Source organism: Podarcis tiliguerta, assembly GCF_965153285.1.
Source record: "Podarcis tiliguerta genome assembly, chromosome: 7".
In the NCBI taxonomy this organism is placed as follows: Eukaryota; Metazoa; Chordata; class Lepidosauria; order Squamata; family Lacertidae; genus Podarcis; species Podarcis tiliguerta.
Window position 1 is genome coordinate 47333639 of NC_139540.1, and position 25900 is coordinate 47359538.

General features: G+C 39.6%; 1 protein-coding gene across 29 annotated transcripts in view; it reads left to right on the forward strand.

Moving 5' to 3' along the window:
* The window catches only part of PTPRM (protein tyrosine phosphatase receptor type M), a 401413-nt gene that overhangs the window by 329803 nt on the left and 45710 nt on the right, over window positions 1-25900 (forward strand). For all 29 annotated transcript variants that reach the window (XM_083450038.1, XM_083450022.1, XM_083450011.1 and 26 more), the window contains 2 exons: window positions 17717-17804; window positions 23519-23595. In XM_083450038.1, the coding sequence (XP_083306164.1) occupies window positions 17717-17804; window positions 23519-23595 (165 nt within the window). The remainder of the gene's footprint in view (window positions 1-17716; window positions 17805-23518; window positions 23596-25900) is intronic.

Consider the following 25900-nt stretch of genomic DNA (forward strand, 5'->3'; position numbering starts at 1 on the left):
GGTTGAAGTTTAATAAAAGGCATGTTTAAGAAAACTAACAGGGATAGTTTTCAAGAATCAGTTAATGAGTCAAAACATGCGTGCGCGCGCACACATACACACACACTCATTAGCTATTTACTCTAAAGCAGGGAACAATCCTTTCAGTGGGATGAATTTCTTGTAGAAATTCCACTTTTGTGGTTTCCAATTTGCATGTAAACGGATAATTACTGAACAGTTATATCCTCTATTAATAAGAGTACATTTGTGCAGTTTTGCACATTAAAGAATTCTGCAACAAACCCAATTCAGTATCTTTTGAGATCCATCATAGCACTCAGATCTACAGCCATCTGTTCACTGGTTCTCTTCTACAATGAACAAGACGGCTGTTCCTAAATAAACAATATTCCCATATCTCCCATTCTCTTTCATTGCCTTAAACTCTAGCATTCTTAATGACTATCCCCATTCACTAGTGTTGTGGGAGGGGAATGTTAACTGCCATAAAATTATGATTTGGAGACATCAGAAAATGCCTCCAGCGCTTTGGTATTGAACAAATGGCATCATGTCGGTCTACTTTGTGACTGAAGTTTTGGGTGGGCATGGGGCTGTATTCTGCTGAGTCCAGGCATGCATTTTAACTTTGGTTATTATCTTTACATCTTCAAGCTAGGTTGATTAGGATGGAGTTTGTCAATATGTCCCTGAAGTGTTTGGGAACTTCTATTATCATTTTATGTAGTGGGTGAAGTTAGGAAACATGTCTTGTCTATACCGTAATATGGTTTGCTGCTTCACTTTGTAATTTTGGTGACATCTATTATGCTTTCCCAAGCAGAATGTGCAAATCACCAATATTCCATCCTGCTTGTTGACCACATAGTTTTGTCCTATGTTTCATGTCACATGAAAAAGTTGGAATTCAGCAGCCTCTTTTTTCTCCTTGCACAGTGAATTATATGCTGGGGTTGTTGCTGTTTTTTTGCATTGTTCATTACATTTACAATTATATTTTGTTCATTACCCTTACAGTTAAGTATGTAAGAAATCACATTGCAGCAGTACCTATTTCATGTTCTTCTCACAAATAAATATGTGAGAAGATAAATAATTCAGGGAAACATGGACAGAAAATAGTGGGTTCCATGAAGAGAGTGTTAGTAGTGAGATTAAAGAAGAAATGAGTAAGGTGTATCTGCAAACCTAGGGATCCTCACTGGAACTTTGAATTTTCTGTTTACTATTGTAAGAGAAAGCTTCGTTGAATCTCATCCTTGCACCTTTGTCTGTCAGTTGCCTAAACCATGTGTATGTTATTTTAGTAATAACAAGGGAAACCACATCGGGAATGGAACTACATGTGATTTATTGGTGGAGTCTCCTTCTTTGGAGGTCTTTAAGCAGAGGCTTGACAACCATATGTCAGGAGTGCTCTGATGGTGTTTCCTGCTTGGCAGGGGGTTGGACTCGATGACCCTTGTGGTCTCTTCCAACTCTATGATTCTATGATTCTATGATTCTATGATTTTTCAGTTTCACCCCTTGTTTCTGTTTTTGAATCAATTTGTGGTAGGGTCTGGAAAACTTTGAGACTGTGGATTGGGGATTTGACCTGGGTTTGATGGCCACACCAATTGGAGATCCCCTTTTATGCATGGAAGAAAATTGACAGCACTGAAACCTGGTTCACTTCCCCAATGTGCTACACAGTGGCATGAAGTAGGCAGTGGGGAACAGACAGGACTGAACCTTTTCCCTTTCCTTGGATGCCACCACAGTCAATGATGTTGTCGGCTCTCATGTTGAGCATTACTTGAGTTGCCGTTAATATTTTGTTTAACAGCCTCTGTGGCTGTATCTTCATTTGTACTTCTGTCCCCTCTTTTTTCCTTGCCAGTGTCTTCCTTGTCCTCTACGATTTCTTTCCCCACTATAGCTGAAATGGGAGGTAACTTCTTAAAGAACATTAGCAGTGGAAGGAAGTCATGTTACTCTTTTTTAAAAAAAAGAAAGAAAAAAGAAATGGCAGTTGAAATTATAAATGTAAATAGTGAAAGAAAGCAGACAGCAGCACACCTTAGTAGGTAACTTTGTCAAAAGTTAGAAGGCTTCCCTCAGGCTCTAATCATGCCAATCACGCAACCTTACAATACAAGATGTAGTGATTAATTCACAAAAAGAACCAATCACAAAACAATAAATTGCTTCAGGAGTTGCTTCTAATACCTGGACATTAATAGAACATCTCCCCAAAGGACTTTATCCCTATTGTTGAAAAGGCTTACCAAGACCACACAGTGACCTGCCTCATCAGGAAAACAATGGAAAGAAAGATACTTCACTGTGGCTGGTGCTGCAGCGGGACACATGTATTTATGTTTGTTCCACTGAACTTGAAGATTGTTCTTCCAGAATGGAAACTACTATTTAGTTCAGGAGCAAACTCACAAACATCTGGTCAGTAGAGCCTCACCAAGACAGAAACAGAACTAAAAAAAAAAAAAAATTATAAATCCACTGCAGAGTTTAAAGACTAAAATAATAGTCACATAATAAATGAATAGGCATTGTTCAGCACAGCTCCCTTTAGCAAGAGATGAAATAATCCTTCCTTGCCCCTCATCCACATATCCTGCCTTGAGTCTGAGTCTTATTTTCATACCCTTACCTTACCACTCTCTGAACCATGTACTTGTTGTTCTGCTATTTGTTAATAGGCAATATTACAAATCCCCCTCAGAAACTTAGCCTCATATGTAACAGCGCTAATACAAATGAGAAAAGATATTCTATATTTTGCTTCATCATGCTCTCCAGACAAGTAGCCCTCTCTCTTATACATTTTGTGTGTCCCAAATCTCACCTAGCTCCCGTTGCTCTGTCCAAGCTCCTGCCAACCTAGCAGTTCGAAAGCACGTCAAAGTGCAAGTAGATAAATAGGTACCGCTCTGGCAGGAAGGTAAACGGCGTTTCCCTGCGCTGGTCTGGTTCGCCAGAAGTGGCTTAGTCATGCTGGCCACGTGACCCAGAAGCTGTATGCCTGCTCCCTCAGCCAATAAAGCGAGATGAGTGCTGCAATCCCAGAGTCGGTCACAACTGGACCTAATGGTCAGGGGTCCCTTTACCTTTAATCTCACCTAACTTTTGCTCACAATATTGTGAACAATAACACTTAGCATGTGAACTCTTCCCCTTCCTGGTTGTCTTAGTCTTAGCCAAGACAAGTCTTTAGGGCTATGCCTATTTAGGAATCTTCCTTTAGCTCCTCCCCTTCTGCCTCTCCATAATAGTACCTAACAGTGCAATCCTCACCATGAATTTAGTGTAATTTAGCCCCAACAGCTGGAGACCCATGTTTGGGAAACCCTGTACACATAATACCTTTAGGGAAGGGAAAAATGGGAAGGATCATACTCTACATCACTGTGTTGTCCAACTTAACATTTATGGTAAACCAAAAGTAACACAGACACCATATAAACAATAACAAAAAAAAATAACGAATACAGTTATATTTTGTTTGGCTGCATGCAAGTCTCTATCACCATTTTAAACAAAAACACTAGTTATTATGATTCAAACAAACATTAACATTTTGGTTTAATAGTTAGCACAGTGAATCAACCTTAATAGTCACTGATTTTTGCAATTTGAATTATGTTGTTTTCCCATGCTTGTGTGTTACATTGCTAATTAGTTCCTCCACGGACATCCCCAAAAAATTAATTCTCTGTTTAATGGTTTCACCTGTCAATAAAAGAAAATGAAAAGCAAAATATTAGCACTGGTATTTAACAGAGTCAAGCGGAATCTGTAGATACCACTTGGTTATGCAGCTATGGGAGTCTATTATTCACCAAATAGGTAGCCTGCTCCTGTTCTCAAATCACATGCATACCCCATTACCCCAGTATGATAACTCAAAAAAGTTGCATTGTGTTTGCAACTACTGAGATCATCAACAGATTTACTGTATTAACCAAAGGCCATAAAATTTTTATTACAATTTGGCAAACTGCAAACAATAATTACATAATACAAGGCATCAAGTGTTTAAAGAAAGGGCATCAGAGTTCATAAGTGTCATCTGTTATCTCATACCCAGCTTAACTTCCGTTATGCCTCCAGATCACCAGCACAACTTGTTACAATAATTCCCATCTCTCTTTCTTATCTTTCTTGCAGCCAGGGCATAAAGTGCCAATTTATGTATTAAAAAATCTGTTAGCGTCCCTCAAAAGAGAGTGAACCATTTTTGCCATGGCCTGCTTCCAGGAATTAGCAAAGGTTTCAGGAATCAATCTCTTGTATCCCTATACAAAGGCCAGATTAGCAATTATTGTATGTTTTCCACCTGTGGTTGGCTACATATGCAGAGTCTGTCATCATATGGAACCCTATTGTAATGGCCACCCAAGGCCGCCATGGGCATCACTTGGAATCTGAGCTCCATGAAGTGTTTGCAAATCGAGCCTGATCTAGGACTTTCTTGTAATACCCGGGCCCAGGAGCAGAGAAAGGGTGATGTGGTGGGGGCAGGCCACCCTGGGTGTCACCACTGAGGGGGGTGACAATATGCCAGGTGGCACTCACTGCGGGGCCTGCAGCGCGCCCGAGTCACGCATCTCTCCTGAGAGTTACGTGGTGGCTTGGGCACCTGCAGGCTCCGTGCTGCCCCAAATGGTCTGTCTACCGCCTCCCCCTCAGCTGTAGGGTGGCTGAGTGGGAGGAGGCAGGCAGACTCCTCAGTGGCCCTGTGGAGCGTCCTGCGCTGGCTCACTCTGTCCTGCCCCATGGGTGGCTAGCCCCGGCCCCTGGGTGCAGGGCACACACGCCACCCCCAGGTGCCCCATTGGCTTGTTGCATTTGGGCAACTCATTTGGGGAGAAGGGTTTGCTTGCGGGCAACAATGGTACCTTGAGGCAGGGGACATGATACAAGTAATATTCAAGAAAAAAATCCTATCCATATTGTCCTGCCTCCTGTTTAGAACACAACAACAACTTAAGAGTACAGAATATATCTTTACTGAGGCAGAGTAAAGGTGTGTACCAGTAGTGTCACAGCAGCCACAACGTTCAGGCTAGGTGAAGGAAAAGCGATCCTAGCTGGGCTAGATGGAATCAGCAGCCCAAGTTTAGGGAGTCCAAGATCAGGACAAGGATGACAGAAGCAATGAAGTCATTCCAGTGGGTCAGCACACCGACCTTCCAAGCTTTTAAATGTGAAGGTTGGCTTACTCACAAACCCCCTGTGCCTTGTGAGAGTGTTGTGAGAATTGTGATCATGCAGACCTGCATTGTGTTGGGTTCTGTTCCAATTGATGAAAACGTCACTGGGTCCTGGGTGAACAGGCTCCCCTCCCCTGCCCAAAAGATAACTTCAAACACTGGTTCCTCCATCCTGAACAATTGATTAAGGCCCTCCCTAGATTCCATTGGTGCTCTTCTGTCCCTGTGAGTTGGGAAGGGAGTGAGGAGCCCTGCTTCCCCGTCCAGAACAGCCATTTACTGGAAGATAGAAGTACCCGCCTCTTCTGACCTCTGTTCTTCAGTCTCAGAGCCATTTCCTCTTCCTCTCCCCCCTCCTCCTCTTCACCTGTCACTCCATGCCCAAGCCTGGCAGAACTCATAAAGCTACATAAAAGCATTGGACTGCAAGGCTTGTTTCCAGTGCAGTTCCCAGCAGAACAAGGATTTATGATTGCATAGCAGGACTCCCATCCTCTGTACTCTGTTTCCTCCCCAAATCTGCTCAGCAGGAGGTACAGAAACACATTTTTGTTGTGGGGAAGAAAGTTCCTTTTCAGAAATGTACATCATTGTGCTGATGGGATACATAACTTAGCACTGCATTGTTTACAAGTCATAGTTATCTTTGGGTACAGTTTGGTTGAACTTGTCAACACAGACCAGGAAGAGCAATTTTACTAGGATGGTTATGTAGTCATCAGGTTAGATCTCTATCTAGCATGTTATTCATAGTGGGGGGGGGGAGGTAAAGGACACCCTGGACGGTTAAGTCCAGTCAAAGGTGACCGAGAGATCACTCCGTCACAGGGATTCGAACCGCTGACCTTCTGATTGGCAAGCCCAAGAAGCTCATTGGTTTAGACCACAGTGCTCTGGTTTCCATCACGATGTCCTGTTGCGCCAGAAGCGGTTTAGTCATGCTGACCACATGACCCAGAAAGCTGTCTGTGGACAAACGCCGGCTCCCTTGGCCTGAAAGCAACCCCATAGTCACCTTTGCCTGGACTTAACCATCCAGGGTTCTTTTACCTTTTTTTAATTCATAGTAATATAGGTGGATACTATTTTTTTTATTATGTTCATCAAGATTCTGCCATCTGTATGCTGTATGGGTCTTTGGACAATTTGTCTTCTTGTATGGAAACAAAGAGCTTTGTTTGAAGACAGTGTGCTTTCAATTATATATGAGCGATAAATTCAATACAGTAAAGAATTGATATGATGAAGTAATAGGCAACCTGCAAAGCAATGGCTGCTGGCCTGATATATGTGTTATTGAAATATGGCACTGAATTTTTGATCATATATAATAATAGTTTCTTCATATGTTACATTTCTTTTAAATGGCTGTCTTTTTAGCTCTATTTTAAAAATAAGCGGATTCTATTAATGCACACAGAAATCAACATCTTTCATTCATATGGATAGTGTGCATTAGTTTTATTGGATGCAAAAGCAATATAACTTCTTTTATATTTTATTATAAGACCATTAAACATCCATTTATTTACTTGTAAATTATGCAAATGATTTTACTTGCAATTACAATGTTCACTATTAATTATAAATGCACCCTTTACATATTGCATGAATTGTATTTGTTTATCTTTAGATAATTAGATATTTCAGTCTATTGCTTTTTTATAACTAAAATATTATTCTTGGCTAAATAATACATTTTGAATCACATTAAGCTATTTTAGCCATGAAATCCGTCTAATTTAACTTTAGTTTATCTGTTGTATTTTTAAAGCATGCCCATATAAATTTATGATGCATTTGTCTTAGGAGATCAGAAGTCTTGGTGAAACATTTATCAGTGACAGAGAACAGGTTTTGTAAGCATGTCTTCTTCTTAAGCAATTTTAAAATTTAGTATTCATCTGACTTCACACACACACTTTTTTTGTAGACTCTGTTTTCCCATTAAAAAAGACTGGCTTATTTATGGATGAATTTAAATCCCAACTAGAAAGACATCTTAGTTTGATTAAAGCTGTTGCTGTTTAGAAAGTCAAGATTATAGCACGGTATGATTCACAAATCTATTAACATACTGGATATGTGTGAAAACACATTGAGGAACACAGGAAATTGGGGTTGGAGAAAGCGCCCTGATCACTTCATGGAACCCCATAGCCAATGAAGTGGGACATATTTTGTCAGCTGACACAGGCAGGACCAAAGATATTGGGGAAGTAGTTCCGACTTCCTCAGTTTTTCTCTCCTGCCTAACACAGGAGTACGTTACTCAGCGGCTCTCACTGACCTAAGTTACATTTATTGGCTTATTGGAAGAAAAAGACTTAAAGGGTCTATTCACATCAGTATTTACATATGTAGTTAGGTTTGCCAGCTTTTGGGGTGGGAGGAGCACCTATTCCCTTAAGGCGGCAAGACAAGCAGGATGTTGACATGCACAGTAGCACTGTCAAAAAGAAAAATGGCAACTCTGTGTATTGGTTCCTAGCCTATGGCAAATGAGCAGATGTTTCTACCACCAGACACAAAATTCTTCCTTTGGTGCATGGCTGCAAAAAAGGAGTTTTGTGCAGTGCCTTGACAAAAGTTGGATCATGAACCTGGCAGCAGCTACATGTGTCTGGCTAGTAGCTTGCTGGGAAGCAACAGCCACAGGATTCAACAGCATTTATTACATGCCCACATGGTCTTATGAATGCAACTTAAATATGAGTACATGCAAGTACCCCTCACTTTCATGGGTCATAGGGCAGCATCTTAGTATGCTAATAACTATGCAGCATTGTTAGCAGATAATTGCTGTGTACATTATTTCAAGCAATCTCTAATGGATTTAATGAGAAACAGATGTCAGGCATTTCATTTCAATGCCTTGCAAAGGAAATATTTCTAGGAACTCAATTTTAAAATGTTCGTTTTATGGGCGCTTGCAGAAAATAAAGACTTCAGCTAAAGTTTTGTTCTTTTTTTTTAAAAAAAGAAAATATTCTATGACTTGAATTTAAGGCCCTGGTTCTTTAAAAGGGTATGTTACATAAATCTACAATGTGGAGAAATCATAATATTCTCCAGAGAAACAGTCTGTTCATATTTTTTTTAAGTATACACAATATTTAAAAAGGAGCATATTAGAAATACTGAAGAACTGCATTCTCATTCTAAGTGAATCAGGGCAGGAGACACTTTTGGATGATTCCTGCAGATCTCATGAGGGAGTTACTTGGTGTCTTGGCTATGATGCTTGCACATGTCTTGCTATTCCCTCTGCAGGCATCCTGTAAGTGAGCTTTCTGCAGATGCACCACTGAGCTCTCATATGTTGGCAGCTCAGTTGTTGGGGAATTGTACTGTGAAAAAAGCAGGTCGAAATGCTAAATGTATGTAAACCTCTTAGCTACTTGGACCTTTGCCTCCTGCTGGGAAAAAAAAGTATGCTAACGGAATTAAAAGGGACGCAGGTGGCGCTGTGGTCTAAACCACTGAGCCTTGGGCTTGCCGATCGGAAGGTCGGTGGTTCAAATCCCCGCCACGTGGTGAGCTCCCGTTGCTCGGTCCCAGCTTCTGCCAACCTAGCAGTTCTAAAGCACGCTAAAAGTACAAGTAGATAAATAGGTACCGCTCCGGCAGGAAGGTAAACGGCGTTTCCGTGCGCTGCTCTGGTTTCACCAGAAGCGGCTTAGTCATGCTGGCCACATGACCCGGAAAAACTGTCCGCGGACAAACGCCAGTTCCCTCGGCCTGTAAAGTGAGATAAGCGCTGCAAACCCAGAGTTGTCTGTGGCTGGACTTAACTGTCAGGGGTCCTTTACCTTTACCTTTTAATTAAATTAAGGCAGTGTTGTTTTTTTATTGCATTAGATATTTGCTCTTTGTGGTTATTTTTATCATTATAGAGTGTGTAAAATTGTGTGAGTGTGAGAGAGAGATGAAACCCCAATTTTATTAGACCAGTATAAGATTAGCATTTGTTAGCCTTGGATATTCAAACAACTTTGAAAGCATTAAAGTATAATTGATTAAACAGGCAGCAATTTATAATTCATACTGTACTTGAAGAGAGTCTGTTTTAGCTTGGTATGCCTTATTATGCTGAAGTAGTGAATATTCCCGAAGTAGTTCTGGCAGTCTAGTATGCTGTCTCCCCACCCCCACCCCCGCAACCTCTTTATTATTTTGGTCAAGTGATGGGAGCAATTCCTTCCAATCCAAATTAACAAATTTGTTATTAACGCATTCAAAAAATTAAGAAGTATAAATATTCTAAGGTTCTTTCACACACGTAAACCCCCTCCACCTTTGCAGATTTCACTGATGTCATTAGCAGAACTGGGGGGGGTGGGGGAGAGAGTAGTAGTCCCTGAGTAGCCACATTCATACAAAGATTGTAATAGGCAGGGAAGGTACCAATAGGACTAGCCAAAATGATTTCACAATTCTGGATCATTCATTGGTGGAAAACAAAATACGGAAAATATCAGAATAGGCCTTTGATAGAAAAGAAAACATATATAAATGTGCTTTAAAATCATTTGAAATTAACCATATTGTTTATATGAGTACTGATTTTGTTTTCTAGTTAGACTTTTTTGGGGGGTTTTTTGTTAAAGCTGTCATTTGTGTTCTCCACTCTGCTCTTGATCTAATCATAAAGTACAGTGGTGCCTCGCAAGACGAAATTAATTCGTTCTGTGAGTTTTTTCGTCTTGTGATTTTTTTCGTCTTGCGAAGCACCACTGTGTATTGACGGTTTCCTATAGGAATGCATTGGCGGTTTTTAAAAAAAGGCGCAAGCCCATAGGGAAATCCGTCTTGCGAAGCAACTCAGAAAACGAAAAACTCTTTCGTCTTGCAAGTTTTTCGTCTTGCGAGGTACCACTGTAATGATGATAACAATCTAATGCCAAATCAGTATTGTGGAAGTGACACTTGGATGGATAGAATGTTGGATTAAGTCAATATGTTTTCCTTCTTCATGCTTCAAACTGACTCTGGCCCTCTAGAGTCAGCAGCTGTGTTTGTGTCAGCTAAATATGATTCATTCCTCAATATATCCAAATGTATATTCAGACAAAGAATTAAAACGATTATTTATTCTTACCTTGGATTTATAAATATACTAGTTCCAGTACTGTCATTTGACAGTTCTTCACAGAAATCCTTCACCATATAGTCAGGTAGAACTGACTTATACCTTGTCAGGTGATTGGTCCACTTAGCTCAGTATTGTCTGCAGGATGGGGAATAATTCTAGGAAGGTGAGATCAGAGTGATTCCCTCCTCCCTCCATGGATTGGAGCACCAATAACCCCTGAAGTAAACCCCAAAGCCCAGGCTGCCTGAGGCATCTGAATGAACCTGGTAGTCCTGGCATGTGACCAGCAGGGCCTGCCAGAGAGAGGCCCCATTGTATGCCTGCAGACAGGCTAATCAGACCCTCAGATCCTCTTTCATTGCCTGCATAAGCCTACCTCCACATAAATGGAGAAGGCAGACAACCAATTTGCAAAGGTATGTTGCACCTGAACTTTTTTTACCTTTCCTTGAGCCATCTGATTTTCTGTTATCCCATTTACCCTTTTCTGTCTCTGTGGGCAACATAGTGAACATAGTCCTCATTTAAAATATGTTCCCTGACTTACTTCAATAGGTGAATGCCAGAAGGATCCTCAGAATCCATGAGATTCCTGAGAGCCCTTGATACCCCTTTTTTTGCTTTATGTGCTTGGGCACCCTGGCCCATTCTGGCAACCATTACCTGTCCAGGAATGCCTTCCTGCCGCTATCTGAAGCCGTTGACTCACCTGAGCTTTCCCTACTGTTCCCCACTGTCTGACAGTGGGCAGAGGCTTGGATATAAATTGATGTTTGTATAATAGGCTAGTTTCTACACACCCTCACCCACTGATCTTTTCGAAGAAAATAAGAAGAGCCTGCTGGATCAGGCCAGTGGCCTGATCTAGACCAGGGACTCCGCTACACAGCTGCAAACAAAACATTTTAAATGTATTGTAAAGTGCAATATACAAATGTGACACTAGATGGTGACAGCGAGCTATGCCAAATTCAATGTATTTTTCAAAACATTTTTTTAAAAAAGCATTTACACACCGTTGTTTATATGTGTGTAGATTCCACCCAGCATCCTGTTCCCATGGTTGCTGAATATTTGCCTGTGGGAAACAACTTATTTTTTGCCTTTTTTTTTCACCCCCTGCTTCTAGCTGTTTCTAATGTTGACTTACTGTGTTAAGTAACTGATTCTGTTCTACCTGGATGTATTTTGCTTTCAAAATAGTATCAATGAGCAATGGCAACAGCTATGATAACAGAAACCATTACTTAGTTAACCGTTCTATGGAAAATTCAGAGTATCATAACAATTTCTTTCTGAACATATTTCTAACACCCTTGATTTGCCCAGTAATACGGAGGGACAGATTTACTTAGCAAGGCACTGGACATAAATTGGCTTGTGGACCAGTTGCCATGCCCAGCCAGTTTCAAATATTCCCCATAAGGTGGCAGTCTCATTCATATAGACATGGATATAGATGTTTTCCAGTTTTGACCCATTATAAAAGATTTTGAAAAACTGCAGAGATAACAGAAAAGGCCTGGAAAAAGTAGATTATGCAAATTAGCGCATCAAACAGAAAATGTTGTTACATTTTAGGAAATGTAAGTAACTTATAGGGGGGAAAGTATAGGAGCACTCCTAAATCTTAACAGAGTGAAACATTAAAAGGACAAATGGCTAAACCTTGAAAATCTCAAATTAGAAATAAAGCATAAAGTAGTGATATCATTGATTTATTGTTACGACAAACTATCAAGGGAACTGGTGTTGGATTCTTCATCATGTACAATCTTCCAGCCCGGGCCAGACTTAGTACAAATGAAGTGCTTCCGCCAAATATGATATAATAGGTTAGATTTACAGTAAAGTTGTACCAGAAACAAATTCAGTTGAGTATCAGATCAGGAGGTCAAATAAAGATCACTCTGTCTCTCTCCTTCTAAACACCTTTGAGTTCTCCTAAGCCTGCTAATCCCTCCTTCTTTCGCAACTTTTCAGCTGCAGAAGCAAAGGCACTCACCACTTGATTATCAGGAAAGGGGTGACTTGTCATGAACCATGTCATACAGAATACGCTTGAGCACCAAGTTTTCCCCCTGGTGGCTATGAAAGATTGAACTAGTCAATTTTATTTGAGAAAAAATTGAATTGGCTTTGTAAAATAAAAGCCATTTTTTTGTTCAAGATTGCATCCTTTTCATACGATTAGAACTGCATTTTGATAGCTGGGTGAAAAGTAGCACTTTTGGGAGAGCAGGAGGAGAAATTTTGTTCACTATTCTTCCATTCTTTTTATGGCCATCATTTCTCCTATCTTTTGCTGTTTCAGTGCCATTTTTCCTTTCTAATTGCTCTAATTCCTGGAGTAATAACCTGGAAAATTCCATCCATTTGGGAATCATGTGATAAATGGCATGCAACAATGCCACAAAGCCAAGAAGTTTTGGCTATGGTACCACTGAGAACAAGCAAAGCCAGTTCAGAGTGAGGACAATGTTTCCTGAATAGCAAACATTTTCACATCTCTGAAAAATTGCCAAAAAGGAGGGTATTCTCACAAAAAGAACAATAATAATTTTGGATAAGCAACATAACAATCTTAAGGTTTTTTTCTGATACATATATATATTAAAAAAAACTATTAACAATATCGATCATACTTTTTAATTGTCAACATGCTTTTTGTTATATGTCTTGGAATAAATAAAAAAACTTGTACAGTGGTACCTCGGGTTACATACGCTTCAGGTTACATACCCTTCAGGTTACATACCCTTCAGGTTACAGACTCCGCTAACCCAGAAATATTGCTTCAGGTTAAGAACTTTGCTTCAGGATAAGAACAGAAATCGTGCTGTGGCGGCGCGGCAGCAGCAGGATGTCCCATTAGCTAAAGTGGTGCTTCAGGTTAAGAACAGTTTCAGGTTAAGAACAGACCTCCGGAACGAATTAAGTACTTAACCAGAGGTACCACTGTAGTTTAATGCTTTCAGGGGTATTCAAACTACAGTGCATAAGTGGGTGGCATAAAGAATTGGCTTCTTCATTATTTTGTATAACTTTGCTTTCATGAAGATGGCAGTGGCTTTGTCTAAAACAGGCATAGGCAAATTCGGCCCTCCAGATGTTTTGGGACTACAACTCCCATCATCCCTAGCTAACAGGACCAGTGGTCAGGGATGATGGGAGTTGTAGTCCAAAAACATCTCGAGTTTGCCTATGCCTGGTCTAAAACCTTGCCTGCACAGATACCATTTTTGTTTGTTACTTGTGTACCTGTTGTGCACAATGGGCATGTCTTCAGGGCTTTTTTTCAGCTGGAACTTGCCAGAGCATCCTTAAAATGATGGTTTGCATGGGAAACTATGCTTAGAGTGCCCGACAGTTTTAACAGAGAGAACTTAGGATCTGTAAAGCTTCCGATTCTATAATGGTAATTTAAGGCTTTATCTGTAGTTTCTTAATTTCAGATGTTAGTAGTGAAACTATCTGAAAAAGAGAGAAAGAGAGTCAGAAGCCAAGACATTTCTAAGGGCCCATTTTTTTTACATTCAGCAGAGTCCAGTTCTCAGGTTATACCATTTTAAGCTGCAGGAAAACATGTTTCAATACTTTCTCATGGATAAAACTGAAATCAGCACTCTGGTATAAAGGTAAAGGTACCCCTGCCCGTATGGGCCAGTCTTGACAGACTCTAGGGTTGTGCGCCCATCTCACTTAAGAGGCCGGGGGCCAGCGCTGTCCGGAGACACTTCCGGGTCACGTGGCCAGCGTGACAAGCTGCATCTGGCTAGCCAGCGCAGCACACGGAAACGCCGTTTACCTTCCCGCTGGAGCGGTCCCTATTTATATACTTGCACCGGAGAGTGCTTTCGAACTGCTAGGTTGGCAGGCGCTGGGACCAAGCAACGGGAGCGCACCCCACCACGGGGATTCGAACCGCCGACCTTTCGATCAGCAAGCCCTAGGCGCTGAGGCTTATACTAGTTTTCTATTTTCAGTCAATAATTTTATGGAGTAGTATTTATCCTGGAATCCTCCACCTGCAGTTTCACATGGTACAGTCTGAGAATAGCTTTACCCCTTGATTCTGCCAAATATAAACCAGCCATGAATTATGATGGGACAAGTTCTGGTATTCTATTTTATTATTGTGGACTCACTTTCATTGTGTATTATAGAGCAGAATTGTAAAAGACAAGCAAAACTCTAAAACTTGTATCCACACTCCATTGCAAACCTACAGCACATGATGTATAACTCTGACATCGGTACCCTTCTGGGTAATAATATATCTATTTATGGGAATAGGGAGTTCTCATTTTAAATATCTTGTTGCCATTTTGTACTTGCAGTCTCCTGAGTTGCGCAATTGGGACGTGTAATTATATCTTTCAGAAATTGATGAGGGAAGGTTGATCTGGAGAAGGTTTTAGAATCACAAGGCATGTGTTTTGCTTAGGAAAAATATATGCTTGTCTGTGAAATGTTCAATTTCCTTATACACAGTATTCAGAAATAGTTATGAAAATGCAAAGTAGTTGATATTCATGGAGTGGTTTCATTTTATTGTATTATAGACGTTCTACTATTATGAGTGTTTCCATGGTTCACTGACTTGCTGCAGAATATATGAGATATAGTCAGAAACAACACTTTAATTACATACTATAAAGAATGAAATTGGGGTTTATTTGTGAAAATGCCACATACATTTCAGTGAAAGCATTTGTTCAACCCTCCTGAAACCATTTTTATTGCAGGAAGGTGGGGGGGACTACAGCTTGAGAACAAATGTAAATTTTAGATACACAAACATTATATATATATAATATACACATTATATACATTATATATACATTATAAACATTATATATATATAATACACACACACACACACACACACACACACCTTGTACATTAATTATATCATAAATGTGTATATTGAACCTAGGGAATTCTTTGTATAAGAGGAGAATTATAAAAACATATCTGCTCACTCTGTTCATTGTTTTAGAGATAAATCTGAAAGACAATTTACTTTGTTACAGTTAACTATGGTGCCAAGGAGTGTGTTGCTACAGTTGAATTTGAATTGTTGTTCTTCGTACATTCTTCAGATTAATACAAAATAAGCCTCATATAGAAATCTTCCCTTTTGGAAGATCCAGTATTAGAATTTAAAAAGAGAAGAGGCTGCTAGAAGTCTCTAAATTTTAAATTGGTTTTTGTGAAAATTATTCTTAAAGTACTTATAGTTAAATAGAGAAGGATGTTCTTTCTATTCAAATGTTTAACTTTATCTTATAAGGCATTTAAGTCCTGTTCAGAAGTTTTATTAGGGGAGGCTGAGCATTTATATTGGTGGATGGCAGGTCAGGGAGAGAGAGAAGCAGAGAAATGGAAGCTTTTTCCTACAGCACTCACAGGCCTAAAGATACCACTTATGCATTCAGAATCAGACAACTGCTGTTGTATTTACTAGAGAAAATATTATTCACAATGAAGGATTATTATTTCTGAGGAGAGTGAGCATACATAGGAAGGTGCAGGTTCATGACCGCTGTCCTCGGTGCTTTTGGCATCCATTCTGAAACAGCCTTCATACCTACAAATTGTACACATGGGAACACTGTATGCCCCCGGTTCTATGTACAGAGCCTACGCCCAGACATACAGGCTCTTTCATAAGTTATGCTGAGCACAGGTAGGGCAGGTAATGGGGCCAAGCAGGCACAAACCATTTCTGCCGCAAACAAATCCCTATGGCAACGGAACTCTAACCAGGGATGTCAGATAATTCCATCAGAAAGGGAAACGAGAGTGGGAATTGCTGCCATTCTCATTTTTGTCGGAGGTCAGGAATAGAAATCATGCAAGCAAAGACAAGCAGCATCCGCTGCCTTTGTTGTTTGTTTTTTTAGCCCACAAACATCATGTAAATATTTACAGTGTTTTCTGGATTGTTTTAGTTGTCCCTTTTCCATTGAGATGCACTGAAATTAATTACATAATTATTTACATTAGTTCTGATCATATAGCAGATAGGAGACAAGCAATGTGGGTTGTAGTGAAAGCCAAGCTGTAGCAGAAGAGAAACAGCTCTGCTTGGGACAAATACAGCCTGGGATGGAATCTATCTGCCTACTTTCATCCCTAGTTGACCAATGAATGTGCACTCCTAACCCAAATAAATTAATTCTTAAATAACCCTGATTAAATAATATAGTGCTATGGTTAAGCAAATATTGAACCAGGTTATTTGCATGATGAAAACATTTCCCCCTTCCTGGAAATTCAATAATCTTATGAGGTATTGTAAATAATGATTTTTACAAAACAGATGTGGACCTGAATTGCATGCAAAGAGGTATTGCCTAAGGAAAAGCCATTTAGCCAAGTGCCATTAGCTATAGAAGTCTTTTCTTCTTCTTCTTCAGTGGAAAGCCTTTATAACTGAGTCACATCATATTGGGTCCCCCTTATTTAGGCTGCATAATGGAGTTCTGTTCTTTTAAAGAGTAATCCAGTCATGACAAGTTGTCCCAACCTTAATGATCCAGTGAACTATATGGAATAAATGAATGATGCTCCTTTCTCATGGACTGCATACACACCATACATAAAAACACATTTAAAGCACATGACTCCCCACCCCATCCTAGCAACTATAGTTCCATAGTTCCTTCCTTCCTTCCTTCCTTCCTTCCTTCCTTCCTTTCTTCCCTCATTCCTTCCTTCCTTCCCACTCTGGGCAGCTTCCAACAAAATATTAAAATACAGTAATTCATCAAATATTAAAAACTTACTCCCCACAAAGCTACAATTCCTAACACCCATAACAAACTACATTTCAAGGATTCGGGGGGGGGGGGAGCCATGCACTTTAAATGTGTGTATACAGACCTTTAAATCTGAAGAAGGCACACGTGTGTCCAGGGTATTGAAAGAGTATTTCATACCTTCACTTGACTGTGTATTCTGAAAGTTTGAGCCTCAGCTATCCATGATAATCAGAGCAGGATAATCTTTTGACTTTTGTTGTAATGGAAATGACCTCTAAAAGTTTCAGGATGATTCTTAAAAACCTTTCACTTCTTTTTTGCTGTCATTACTCTGAATGTCCGGCTCATCCTATCTCTACTAATACTTGACTGTACTATGCTGTCAGCCTTATCTTCTAAATCTATTGATGCCTCATTTATTTTAAAAAGAACAATGTTTTCAGAACCGCTCATGAAATTACTTATAAGTAACAAGCAAAGGAACAAACAATAACTACAGTTCAGTCTTTACGTGTTTTGCACGTTGCTGTGGTATTTTCTCCTTGTGTCTTTCTGTGTTATCTTCAGTGTTTGTTCTGCTACATATTCTTTCGCTTAGTGTTGTTTTTGCTTCCCCTGTTTCTTTTTAACAGAGTTTCTTTGAAGGACAGTCTGCACCTTGGGACTCAGCTAAAAAAGATGAGAACCGAATGAAGAATAGATATGGGAATATCATTGCATGTAAGTGTTGACAAGTGTAGTTGTACCTCTGTGTAAATTTCCTTTTAGCAACTTGATAACGCTGCCCACCTCTATATGTTTGATTTGTGTTGACTTCGTTTATTGTATTTCTATGCTGCTTTTCATTCAAATGAATCCCAAAGCGGCTTACAAATAATAAATAGCCAGAACATAATAGAACATCACAAATGCAGCATAAACTATACAAAGTAATTAACAAATCAATAAAACAATTACCATCTATTTGTGTGGAGTAAAAAACTGAGCTCCGGCCACCATAATTAAAGAATATGGGAGAAGTATGTACTTTACTAGTTTAAAGACTTCAGAACAGAATCGGCGAGAGATCCAGTGTGGAATAGTGATTAGTGTTGGACTGCAGGAAAGGGTTTCACCTTGTATCTTAGCCATGGCACTCAGGCTGGTGACCTTGAGCTCCTCAGAGGAAGGATAGAACCAAACTATATTTAATAATGATATGTTTTATTCTCTAGAGTCTAGGATCCTCCTACAGTAGCACAATGGAAAAAAAGGAAATTGAAATATGGTCCCGTGTCCTGAAAAAGTTACAGTTGAAATATGAGGCAGGTTGTTACAGTACTACGTTACTGATTATTGATATGGAATCAGTACAGTTGATAAGTACTCATGTAATAACTTGTCTCATATTTCAGCTGTAATGTTTTTATACGTAATGCTTCAACCATAATGTTTCGATACAGAAGTGGGGAGGGGAATGCTGTGAAAGGGAAACACAGCTAGCTCCCATTTAAGTGTTAGTGGTACACTTGATTTCCATTTATTTCAGTGGGACTTTTAGAACCAAAGTAGACATGTGTGGCAGTTGTGTGTCTATTAAGCATATGAAATGAAGGCAGGGAGAGTCTACACATGTCTTTTTTAAAAAAGCATATGGGGAGGAGGGGAAAATCAACCCCTCCCTTATCTATTACACTGTAGGTTTGAAGCAAAATTCTTAGTGCCCAGCTCATGTCTCATACTGGAGGCAGCTAAGGAGAAACTACTTAAATAGAGTGCAGCGACACAAGGCAGGAGAGGAGGTTGGGTTTTAGTTCCCACCCTTGAACTCATAAGCAGACCATCTCATTCCCATTTGTATATGAAACTGCCTGCACATTTAGTTTGGCTCTCAGAAATGCCTAACATTTGCTGGATTGTGTCCACTGTGGCAGAAGGTTTGTGTAAATATCAAGTAAGCATTTATGGTATTGTTTTTGTTTAAAATATATTGTCTACAAAGTGTTATATCTAGAGCCCAATGCCAGATACACTAGCTTCAGACACATGTTGCTTAAAATATGCTCCTTTAGTCAGTAAAACTAAAGATGTCCAAAGAGAGTTGAGCACTACATTTTATGTAATTAGAATAGTCTGTGACCCCATTTCCTCATGTGGCTTACAGCCATTCATGACACTTTCCCCACAAGTATTACGGAACATTCTTCTAGGTAAGTGTCTGTAGGATTGCAGTCTTCATTTCCTACTGGATCAGAGTTTTAATTAATCACACAGATAGGTAAATGATGACACTAAATAATAAGCATTCGCCCTTTTGAAGACGGCCTCTTGCGAATAGACTTCACTAAGGTTCATGTTCACTATGAGGAAAGCATTTAATGGCTTTGCCATCCTCTTATCTGAAGGTCTCTTGACTTAAAAGTAGAACCATTAAAGAATAAGGGTTATAGAAGTGTGGAACGTTTGCTAAAATAGGGTAATGGATTTTGACAAATACGCATTAGCTGACACTGGGTACATTTACAGGAGAGCATATTATGTAGTGAATAGAATAAGGGTACGTTGAATGAGGCGTTTGCTTGCAAGGAAGAGACACTTCTGAGAAGGTGTCAAGAAAGATTTCTTACCGAGGAAGCTTTCAAAACTGCCCTTTTTCTTGGCACCACTATTGTAGTGCAAAGAGCAGGCATGTGACATCCATCCCTCTTACCATGTCTGTGCCTTAGTTTAAAGAATAGCTGAACAAATTTAATGCAAAGAAGCAGCTCAGCCAACGTTCCAGAGCAGTTGGATTTGTTTCCTATTAATTAAAGTGGCTCATATTATCATTCTAATATCTATTTAAAAAAAAAAAAGCAATATTGGAAGTGGCCAAATGCCTAAAGCAGACACTGCAATTGCTAACTGCATCATATCCCCAGAGACCTTCAGCAGGGACTCCCTTCAGGTACCTCTCCTGAAGCTGCAGAAGTTTGTCTCTCAGCAAAATATTTCCTCGCTTCCCACCAGCTGAAAAGTGTAAAGGCTGGAGAAAGATTTGGAACAATTTAGGGGCATTAAGCTTGTTTTATCGACCATCCTCTTACATAAAACCAAAGCGATAGGCGCTTTCACAAACTTGTAACAATATCCAGCATTCTAATAACTATATGCTGCAACTTGTTACTGTCAAAATGGCTTTGGTATAGCAATACAGAGGTAAAATATTTTAATATCAGCAGCATCACATCCTTTTTATCACTACGCATATTCAGTAATGGAATCTAAATCCACTGTAAAGCACCATAAAACAGCTCTTTACTTCCTGCCCTCCTAAAGGGTGCAGTAAATATGCACCATCCATTTTCCCATAAGCATTGAAAAATAAGAAGCTTTTGTAACATCAGGTTCGTGCTCTTTGAGTCCTCTGCTATAGTTATTCAAAAATACAGACTCCACATAGTAAAGAAAAAATGAATTTCCACAAGGTGCCTGTTACAATCTAGTTTCCTCTAGAAAGTAACCACTACCGTAATGCATTCAAAGTCGTATGTGCTTGCTCTAGCAAAAAGGCATTTACATATTCCTGTATGTCTGACAGAGCTAGCACAGCTAACAGAGAGTCAACATTTTTCTGCAGGACTGTTTAGTAGACAACTAAGGCAGTACAGTGGTACCTCAGGATGCGAACAGGATGCTTTCTGGAGCCCCGTTCGCATCCTGAATGGAACGTAAGATACAACGCTGCGCATGCACGGGCCACGTTTTGCCGCTTCAGCACATGGGCGTGACGTCATTTTGAGCACATGCATGAGCGGTAAAACCCGGAAGTAATGCACTCTGTTACTTCCAGGTTGCCGCGGAGCGCAACCCGAAAGCGCTCAACCTGAAGCACATTCAACCCGAGGTATGACTGTATTCCAAAGAGTTGTGCACATGTCGTGAGTTTTTCCAGAAGAACCTACTTACAGAGGGGCATACAAGAGGGCAAACTGTTTAGTCTTGAAATAAACTTCCCATGACACAAACCTCTTTTCATTCCAATTGATCATAAGTTAAACATGCCTTGTGAATTTAGCCATGAGAGCACAAACACCATTTTAAGGAATAGCATTTAATCACAATCTGAGAGCAACATGGACTTATTTAAAAACACAACCAAAACCAGGTGGAATGCCACAATTTTATCTTTCTGCTTTCCAAGGTATCATATTACTGATGTGCTTGGGGGGTTTGCAGAATGCATTAAGGGAAATAATCTTTCCTATAAGACGTATTCTGCATAGCTTCCAATTTCCACAGTTAATCAGTCATTTAAAAGTAGTATCATGAGTATTTGAAATGCATCCAGAGAGACACCCTTGGAAACAGACATACAGAATATATTCCAGAGATGCTGCCCTGATCTTGATTTGTTGGTTTGTTTAGGTAGTTTATGTTCTGCATTTTCAACAGAGGTTGAAGCTAAGAGGGGTGGGGAATCAAAACAACAACAACAATGCGATGATTCAGAACAGGGGTAGCCAGGGTGGTGCTGTCTTGATGTTTCACACTACAGTTCCCATCAGTTCCAGCCAGTATGTCCAATTTTCAGGCATAATGGAGTTGTTGTCCAGAAAATTGGAAGTGCAGCATGTTGGGTATTCCTGTTTTAAAACAACACTATATTTCTTCTTACTTTAACAAGTTACTATTTGTTCAGAAAGTGGTGACAAGTGAAGAGGAAAAAGTAGAGTAAAGGTTGCTTGTTTATTCATTCTCCAACTCCAGAGAGAATGAATGTAGTTACCCTAAATAGCCTCCCTAATTGCAGAGTAAAGCCGCTGATTTTCAGAGTACAGGTAGCTTACTTTTCCCCCAGAGTTTCTTAATACTTACCTTCTTTGTATAATCTTTCTGGCCTGGTAAACCTGTGAGTAATTGATTTCTATTTCTTATTATTTAAATTTGAATTGTATTTTGAATCTAAATTATAATTGTAATGTGAAAGTACAGTAATATTCAACTGGTGGGTGATCAGTAAGTTTCCCTATCTAAATTACAACTGCACACCTAATCACATTGACACTTCCAGGTAATTTATTTCTGTGATAATACAGAAACCCCTTTCATATTCCTACAGAGAGCGATTTTATTCCATGGCCCATAAACCTACAGTGATCTGAAGTACGTTTTCAGGTCAACTCCAATACCATGACACATATAATAGTGGAAAATTTACTGTGGTGGATACCAAATTAAAGTGAGCTGCACTGAATTAATGGAAGGTGGAAATGTTGCTAGGTGCGTGTAAGTGTCGCTGTGCATGTGCTCTGCCATCCTCCACCAGCATTCAGAGTAGATTCTGACCTGATTGCCATCATGCCGGAAGTCAATTGAAAGGTTTCTGTATCATGGGTAGTTTCAAAGATAGTCTCCACATAGTACAGGTGATCAGAGGCACCAGTTTGTTGAGAGCAATTTGGCGCGGTGTGGGTGTGTGTATCACACATGTGATGTCAGGACATTGGGAGGAGCTGACGGAGGACCCAAACATGGCGGCAGCACAGCTTCCCCCTCCTCCTCTTACCACTGCCACCAACGGCGGGCTGCTTTGAGCCTCTTTTCTCTCCATGGCAGGTTGGAGGAGGAGAAGGAGCTGGCCACTGACGGCCTCCTCCACTCCCTAATTTTTAGGACATTGGGGAGCCAAATCCCCTCCCCAAAAATATTGGGGGCATGACCAAAGGAGCTCAGCTCCCATGAATGCTATTTTATGCTGAAGCCTTCAAGCAGCCTTTCACATGGAAACTGGAATGTAACATTCTGACTGTGTATTAACATCTTGACTGAAACATCTCAGTAACACGAACAACCACAAACCGAGCAATACACATTACTCCATGGTGTTCCCTGTTTCCTTATGCATCCTAACTATTCATTCTTCTGCTTGGAACGCAGAGGACAGCCTTCACGTAGATAACATAAGTAGTTGAGTTCTAATTCAGAAGGCTTTCAAATGCCTTTGCACTTGGCAACCGATCCAGGAAGAAAATGTTGTGGTCCACAAACAGCAAGCCTATGACTGATTTGCATTACACAAAGACTAAGAATTGGGAAGAAATGGTTTGTAATAAGGAGCGCATGAAAGTCGTGCCAACTCAAAATCATCACTAATATTGCATTTCAGTCTGAACTTTGTTTATGAAAACGCTATTAGGGGAGGAACACTGGAAACCATAAAGATTTTTGGATGGAAGTTTATTTCAGATTTTATTCTGCCAGGGCCAGTTGGACAGGGCCAACTGATTTGTTTTCTTTTTATATTTTTAAAAAACAAGTCTTTTAAAGTAATCATAGCATTGTGAGGGGACAATGTATCTTGTCATCTTGTGTTCCTTCTATTATCCACGAGACTATTTGATGTTGACTGTTATTTGATGAGTATTGAGTAGAATACAAATTCCTTAATGCATGTGTTATGTGTTCTATTTCAGATGATCATTCTCGAGTTAGGCTGCAGCCCATTGAAGGGGACTTAAACTCTGACTACATCAATGGAAATTATATTGATGTACGTATACTCATCTAGACAAGAAATTTAACAGTATTATTTTAAGGAAAGACTTTCATTTGATATTTCAAATGATGTTGTATGCAATCAGGATGCCAGCTGTTAAATTCTGTGAGAAACCAATCTGGAGACCCCCTCTTGTATGCTAGAGTTAAAACTACCAAAGATTGCTAATAAGAAAATAAAATCAGACATTTCCTAAAATTGCCATGTATTGGAGTGGAGACTTGCCAGTAATTTTATCTGGCTACTTTTCCTCCTGAAATTTATGGGGGACCAAAGACATGTTATTTTCATTTTCTGTCAACAACTTGGCATGATTCAATTTTTAAAGGGGGACTGTTTGCATATTAATGTGACAAAACTCTATAATTCCTAATGCAGTGGCTTGCAATCTCTTGTCATCTCGGCACTTTTAAGCAGCCTTCAAAGTATAGACTGCATCTGTTAACCAGGACTTCTAATGCAAGCAAGACAGTTCATTAAAAATGTATGCTGTTTAATTATTGAAGACTGCTTCTTTGTTCATTCTGCATCATGTTAACTTAATGTTTTACATTAGAATAAATTCTTTAAGAGACAGCATTTGGGGGGCATAGAAAGAATGAAATCAAAAGTAGAGTTGGAAATCAAGGAAGAGTCAATGCCATTTTAAGCACTAAGTCTGCAAAGAAAATCAGTAATTTTCATGTTCGCACATAACATTAATGTTTAGTAACTCAGAACAACCTAGTCATCTTAATTGATATCAACATTGCTTTTATCTTCATTAGTGACACCTTGTGACAAAGCTGCCAATACCTTATACGCACAATTTACCAATTACTGTGACAAAAGTGAATTTAGATCATTTCTTTCTCAGTTAATTAAAACTAGTTTGTTTATTTGTTTGTTTGTTTGTTTGTTGCATTTTTTTTACCCTGCAAGAGTTTCAACAAGCAAATTGCACATCTTATTTGGCAGTCTCAGCGCTAAGGAGTGTGTGTTTTGCCAGGCTGTAAACTAAATGCTTCTAAATAGTGGTTAATTTAGCTTTAAATCGAAACTTAAGATCCCCCAGAATAGCACACATGGGGAGCAGAGGGGAGATCATTCTATCTGGGAAGCAAAAATGCTTCATCTGATGGAAGAATCCTAATGCACAGGACTGAATTTCTCTTCTTGTTTTCAAGTTAGAGCTGAGCAAACCATTCTTAGTCCAACAAAATGGAATTTCCCCCCAGTCACAAACAACTATTAAAGCACATTCAAAACACTTTTCCCTTCAAAGAATTCTGGACACTGTAGTTTACTCCTCATAGAGTTCAATTCCCAGCAACCCTTAACAAACTACAGTGCCCATAATTCTTTGAGGAGGTGGGAATGTGCTTTAAAAGTATAGATGTCTAAAGATGGAAGAGATTTAGCATTAACTTTATTAATATTGATAAGAAGTTTCTACTGTTAACAGCTTGGTATGCAGTTTTGCCTGTAATGTTTCTCTTTTGGATTCATTTTTAAGTACACCAGAACTGCAAATCCTATTAGTTTCAGTGGCAATTGTACATAAATTTTGTGCTTCAAAGACACTGATGCCGTTAACAGCCTTTTCTTTAGAGGTGTGTATGTAAAGGCAATGTAAACATAATAATCATTGATGGGCAAGTGTAATATAATCCTTATAGAATTGTACGTAACAATTACTTTTCCTGCTCTTGCCATTTAAATTTCATGGATATGAGCTGCAGCTCAGTGGTAAAGCATATTATCGATAATAAGGAGCAGTTAGGAGCAAGTTAGTCTGACTTGATAAAAAGCAGCTTCCTATGTTCCTACTTTAAGGAATGGCCAATAGCTTAGAGCTTAGGCCTAATTCTTGCATTACCCAGGCCCAACAGTAGCCACAGAAAAAGTTCCATAGTTCTTTGTGGTTCCGTAGTAATAACCAGATGAGAAGCACTGATTTCAACATTATTTCTCCCTTTACTGCTGCTCAGCTAGCAGAACTGGGCTGGCAAGTAACCATGTGATGATTGGATGTGCCAAACAGTATCTGGGTGATGTAGAATCAGATTACAGGAAAGCAGTTTTTCAGTGGATAATATGCTGCCCTGATAACTTAAACATTTGACCTTAGCTGCTGTGCCTTGCAATGCTGCAGGAATTTTGAGAAGTGAAAGGGTTTTAAACAAATGCTGCTGCTACCTGCAGGTGTCACTAGGTTAGACCATTTCCTTGGAAAAGAACAGGATCCTCTAGAATACAGCAGCTGTGACTCCTTACCTAATCACACACAGCTTTTAAAAGCCTCCTGTCAGCTATAGCT